General features: G+C 37.6%; 1 protein-coding gene across 1 annotated transcript in view; it reads right to left on the bottom strand.

Annotated features, from left to right (window-relative positions):
- Positions 1-5,685, bottom strand: part of ALX4 (ALX homeobox 4) — a 119,902-nt gene extending 114,217 nt beyond the window's left edge. Inside the window, exon 1 of the mRNA XM_040328054.1 lies at positions 4,989-5,685. Within this exon, the coding sequence (XP_040183988.1) occupies positions 4,989-5,376 (388 nt within the window). The 5' untranslated portion in view covers positions 5,377-5,685. The remainder of the gene's footprint in view (positions 1-4,988) is intronic.
- Positions 5,686-6,614: the final 929 nt, after the last annotated feature.

The raw sequence follows: 6,614 nt of genomic DNA on the forward strand, positions 1-6,614 counted from the left end.
ATATATATATATATATATATATATAAATATTTTTCACGCAAATACACACTCAAAATATATATACCACACACACATATATATGTCATATATATAAATACATATTTATAAAAGTAAACAAAAATGTGTAATTTAGTAATAAAAGGGTTGACAATTAGTAGAAGTGTTAGCCATTGTAGAATGATAATACCATGTTTTGTTTCACAGTGTGTAATTTTTTTATGTAATATGTATATATATATATATATATATATATATATATATATATATATATATATATATATATATATATATATATATATAACATAAAAAAAATACACACAGTCAAACAAAACATGGTATTATCATTCTACAATGGCTAACACTTCTACTAATTGTCAACCCTTTTATTACTAAATTACACATTCACCCCTCTTATATGTATATTCCCCATCTCCTTTTATATGAAAAAGCTTTTTGTTGCAATGGACCTGTTGTGAGCCATGTCGGTTCTGGACTAGCTGATGCAGTCTATAAATTGGGGGGAGGGGGTGACCCGAATTCTTTATACATCACACCTCTCTGGTCCAGAACAAACACCCCACAGGGGCATTTAATCCTCATTCATTTTAATGACCTTGTCAATTCTGTCTAATTCGGGATAAAACGAGGTACAAACTGACCTTATGACAAAATTAGTGCCTCCAGTTAAATGAGTCAATTAAGAGCCCACAGTTGGATTAAAATTGATATGATTAGAGCGAACACATCATATTCTAAAAATAAAGGAGAATGACATAAAGAGCACACAGACGTCACATATATATAGACTGTTAATTAGAGAGCTGGAACTGAGCACAGCAGGTACACCCCAACATACAGCTGATCAGGAACAGATTGATAACATTTTATTTAACTTTCACCCACCCCCCCACCACTTCAAAAATGTGTTAAATAATAATAAAAAAAACATATATAGATGATTTTGAGATATATATATATATATATATATATATATATATATATATATATATATATATATATATATATATATATATATATATATATATATATACATATATATATATATATATATATATATATATATATATAGAGAGAGAGAGAGAGAGAGAGAGAGAGAGAGAGAGAGAGAGAGAGAGATAAATTATAATATTATATTGGTTTAAATTATATTATTATTATTAGGGTATCATTGTGAATATATAACTGTGTATCTAAGAGAGTTTAATTCGTATGGCATAACTTGGAAGTACAAAGGAAAATAAGCAATGGAATCAGGGGATGTCAATTTGGGATTGGAGGTATTATATATATATATTTATATATATATTTATCTGTATCATTCTAAAAATGTGTTATTTAATTACATATACCACTGACCATAGATAGATAGATAGATAGATAGATAGATAGATAGATAGATAGATAGATAGATAGATAGATAGATAGATAGATAGATAGATAGATCGATAGATAGATAGATACTTTCAAATGTCTATAACTCGCTACATTTGAAAAATAAAGAGAGGTAGAAAGAGGGAAAGATAGAGAGAGAAAGAATGACAAATAGAGATAGAGAGAGGGAGAAAAAGAGAGAGAAAGAGAGAGAGAGAGAGAGAGAGAGAGAGAGAGAGAGAGAGAGAGAGAGAGAGAGAGAGAGAGAGAGAGAGAGAGAGAGAGAGAGAGAGAGAGAGAGAGAGAGAGAGAGAGAGAGAGAGAGAGAAAGAAAGAAAGAAAGAAAGAAAGAAAGAAAGAAAGGAAGAAAGGAAGAAAGAAAGAAAGAAAGAAAGAAAGAAAGAAAGAAAGAATGACAAATAGAGAGAGAGATAGAGAGAGAGAAAGAGAGAGAGAAAGAGAAAGAAAGAAAGGAAAGAAAGAAAGAAAGAAAGAAAGAAAGAAAGAAAGAAAGAAAGAAAGAAAGAAAGAAAGAAAGAAAGAATAGAAAGAAAGATAGATGTATTAAGGAAATTGAGACTGGTCACTTAGGAAAACAGATATTCACTGACCTTAATAAATAAGATGACATTATTTACTTAAATAACCAAAGTGAATATACACGTTAACCATTCACTTTGCTAAGTGAACATAAAATCGATTCCATTAAGTGGCACCTAAACCCTGAGGTCAATGCAATGTAACCTTTTTACTAACACCCTTTGAAACTTAGCTTCCTAAGGTTCAGTAAATAAGGGAAACGTTTCCAGGAGGTTAGCAAAAACTTTCATAACGCCCGGAAAACGCAAATTAAACATTAATTAATTAAACATTAAAGAGCTTATCCGGGGCTTTGACAACCCTAGCTTTGTTTTAAAGATCAGTGAAAAAAAAAAAAAAACAAAGAGAGAGACATTAGTAAGGTTGGGGCAAACTTCGGGGAACTTTGGAAATCTTGCAAAAAAATCTGGAGCAGGTCAACCAAAAGCAAACGCTGGTGGAACGTTTTAACTTGCGCTTATCTTTCTAAAGGATTTTGCTTTTTGCTAAATATTCGTTGAAAGTCAGCTAAAGAAATTGTTCCTGGAGGGTTGTGAAAATTTGATAAACTTGGAAGTCTGCAAACGTTCTGGAGCAAGTCGGTTGATGCCAACGCTCCTGGAACGTTATGGCTTGCGCTGAACATTTTGCTAGCAGTTTGCAAACGTTCTGGCGCAAGTCAGCTAACACAAAAAGTTGTGTTGATCCTTTGAGAACTTTGTATTTTGCAAACGTTTTATTGAGCAACAGCAACTGCTCCTGAAAGGTTATGAAAGAGAAACTTGTTTTGTAAACTTTGCAAACGTTCTGGAGTGAGTCAGCAACAGCAAATTGCTCCTGGAACGTTATATAACATTTTGAGAAACGGGTAAAAAGTGTGCAAACGTTTTGGTGCAAATCAGCTAAAGCTAACCCTCCTGGAACACTAAACTTGCACTGATATTTTGAGAACTTTACAAATCTTTAAAGTCAGCAGCAGCAATTGCTCCTGAAAGATTATAAAATTCTGAAAAGTTTGCAAAAATCCTGGAGCAAGTCAGCAACAGCAATGGCTCCTGCAAAGGAATTACATTTTGAGAAACTTGGAGATTTGTTAAAAGTTTGCAAACTTTCTGCTGCAAATCAGCTAAAGCTAACCCTCCTGGAACACTAAATAAAAAGTTCACTGATCTTTTGAGAACATTGCTTTTTGCAAACGTTTATTGAAAGTCAGCAGCAGCAGCAATTGCGAGTCCTGGAACTTGTACCAAGTTTGCAAACGTTCTGCAGCAAGCCTGGAACGTTAACATTTGCGCTGAACTTTCGAGATAGTTTGCAAACGTTCTGGAGCAAATCAACGCTCCTGGAGAGCTAACACTTGCGCTGAATTGTGCAAGTGTATGATAAAAGTACGCTAAAGCTAACGTTCCTGCAACTTGAACCTAAATCTGGCCCTACGAGGATAGAAAATCGTTTTAAAAAGCGTTTTATAAGCCTGATCATTCGACTTTAGAAACGTTAGTGGGCGCATTTTAATTCTCGAAATGCAAAGCTTTATACCAAAAGAAAGACCCGTCGTGTCGGGATTTTGCTGCGATTTACTAACCATCAGGAAAATCGATTTTAAGCCATACAGAGATAGGAAATCGTTCCAAAAAACATTCGATAAGCCCAATCGTTCGACTTTAGAAACGTTAGTGAGTGCATTTCGATTATCAAAAATGCCAAGTTTTATGACAAAAGAAAGATCCGTCATGTCAAAATTTTGCTGCGGTTTTCTAAACATTAGTAGGGAAATCGTTTTTTAAGCTGGTCCTACAGAGATAGGAAATCGTTGAAAAAGCGTTCGCTAAGCCCAATCGTTCAACTTAAGAAACGTTAGTGGGTGCATTTCGATTCTCGAAAATGCTAAGTTTTATGCCAAAAGAAACACCCGTTGTGTCGGGATTTTGCTGCCATTTTCTAAACATTAGTAGGAAAATCGATTTTTAGGCTGGCCCTACAGAGATTGGAAATCGTTGGAAAAAGCGTTCGCTAAACCCAATCGTTCAACTTTAGAAACGTTAGTGGGCGCATTTCGATTATCGAAAATGCAAAGTTTTATGCCAAAAAAAAACACCCGTCGTGTCAGGATTTTTCTGTGATTTTCTAAATATTAGTAGGGAGATCGATTTTAAGCTGGCCCTACAGAGATAGGAAATCGTTCGAAAAAGCGTTCGCTAAGCCCAATCGTTTAACTTAAGTAACGTTAGTGGGTGCATTTCGATTCTCGAAAATGCTAAGTTTTATGCCAAAAGAAAGATCCATTGTGTCTGGATTTTTCGGCGATTTTCTAAACATTAGTAGGAAAATCGATTTTTAAGCTGGCCATACAGAGATAGGAAATCGTTCGAAAAAGCGTTCGCTAAACCCAATCGTTCAACTTAAGAAACGTTAGTGGGTGCATTTTCGGTTATCGAAAATGCTAAGTTTTATGCCAAAAGAAACACCCGTCGTGTTGGGATTTTTCTGCGATTTTCTAAACATTAGTAGGAAAATCGATTTTTAAGCTGGCCCTACAGAGAAAAAGCGTTCGCTAAGCCCAATCGTTCAACTTAAGAAACGTGAGTTGGTGCATTTTCGGTTATCAAAAGAGATAGGAAATCGTTCAAAAAAGCGTTCGCTAAGCCCAATTGTTCAACTTAAGAAACGTTAGTTGGTGCATTTTCGGTTATCGAAAATGCTAAGTTTTATGCCAAAAGAAAGACCCGTCGTGTCGGAATTTTGCTGCAAAATTCTAAACATTAGTAGGAAAATCGATTCTAAATAAGCGTACAGCGCATGTGCATTGATCGACAAAAATGTTAGCATTTATGTTGTAATCGATTGATAATATATGGAAAACAATTTAATACAATGATGGCGTTAGCAAACAGAATAATAAAAAAAAAAATTGAGCAATTTTCTATCCATGTAAGTTGAGCATTTGAGACATTTTGCACATTTAAAGCAGCAAGATACAGGGAATACAGGGAGGGGGGGGGGGGGGTTCCTCTTACCGTAGCAAGAAATGAGAGGCTCTCCTGGGCTGTCTTGCAGTTTCAGGCTGTCTGATGGAGATTTGCAGGAATTGTTCTGCATGTAGATATGGGATTGCTGCTGCTGTTGCTGTTGGGACTGCTGGTGGTACTTGGGGTAGGTTCCTTGGCTCTGCTGCTCCCTGGCACTGCCATCCAAGGTCTGGCACTCCTGCTGGTACGAGGAGCTCCTGGACTTGTCCCCAAAGCTCTGTCCTTTGCTGGAAAGGAAAGCGGGACTAAACTTATCACTGGGCTGGAATGCCCTAAAAGGCGAACTCTGGAGATCTCTGACTTGCGGAGCCGGGCTGTAGTAACAATCCATGGTAGGGGGTTCACAATAAGACACACATGGATCAGTGGCATTCATTCCTAAAATAAAAGGCCTGGTGTGTCCTTAATTTTTGGAGGGGCACCAGCTCACTAGGAGTCTCTGCACTAGCTCCCTCCCCCTACCTCTTCTCTGGTTTCCTCTCTCTCTCTCTCTCTCTTTCTCTCTCTCTCTCCAAAGTTTTCCCAAACTTTCAGAAAGTTTGCAGATCCTCAGAAATGAGTGACTTTCTCTCTCAAGAATCTGCTTCTGGTGTCCTCTTCTTCTCCTGGTTGGTCTACTTGTGCTGATGGGCTTCAGCCTTCTCCTGTTCCTGCTCCTTCTCCTGCTCTGTCTCCCTCCCCTTCTCTTCTTCTTCTTCTTCTCTTGCTTTCTTCCTCTTCCTCCCCCCCACCCCCTGTTCCTTCTTCTTCTTCTTCTCCTTCTTCTTCCTCAGTTTTGGGATCTCTAGAGAGTTTGCAGGAGATACTTTTGGTCTTGTCCACATGCAATCTGCTTCTCAGTGTCCAGTGTCCACCCAACACACAAGAGACAAGGCAGCTCAGTCCAGACTAATAAGAGGGTGGTGACATGGTGGGAGGGTGGGGGCAGATGGGCCCATTAAATTCGCTCCATAAAAAAGCCTTTTAGATAAAAATAAGGGGAAAAGACACATGACATTAATGTAATTATGGGATCAGGGGTGGGGGGGCTGGGGGGGTGAATGTGTGTTTGTGTGAAAGAATGGAGGATTGAGACCGGCGTGGAACTGACCACATTTAGGATTCCATCTGTCTTTCCATATTCTGCGGAATGGTGACATAAGAAGTGAGGGGGGGGGGGGGTGTTGATATTTTATTTCCTTTATTTATAAAGTGACGACAAATTACGCGACGCTTTATGGATTCGATATCGCTCGCTTTCAGTTTTGGCCGCCGTACGGGCTGGCGTTGGCATAAGGGCGGCGGTAAAATGTTTAGGTCATTTACAGATTTGGGCTGATATACTAAAGGAGTTGGGAGTCTTCACACAATTCATTCTGCGAATGTTAACTTTGATTATCCAATCATGCGCAGCGGAAATAAGTTAAAGTGGTTGTAAAGTCTGAGGGAAATGTAGATAGATAGCTTTACTTTTATGTTTAGTTGTATGTTTTGTTCTTTTTAATTGTATTTGGTATATACCTGCAAGAGGGGTTAACTATACAGAGATATGTAGCAAAGCAAAGGGTTAATGGATTGATTATCAACTAGAGCAGTGGTCTCCAAACTGCGGCCCCGGATGTGGCACTTTCCTTC

The sequence above is a fragment of the Rana temporaria genome, chromosome 11 (assembly GCF_905171775.1).
Source record: "Rana temporaria chromosome 11, aRanTem1.1, whole genome shotgun sequence".
Lineage (NCBI taxonomy): Eukaryota > Metazoa > Chordata > Amphibia > Anura > Ranidae > Rana > Rana temporaria.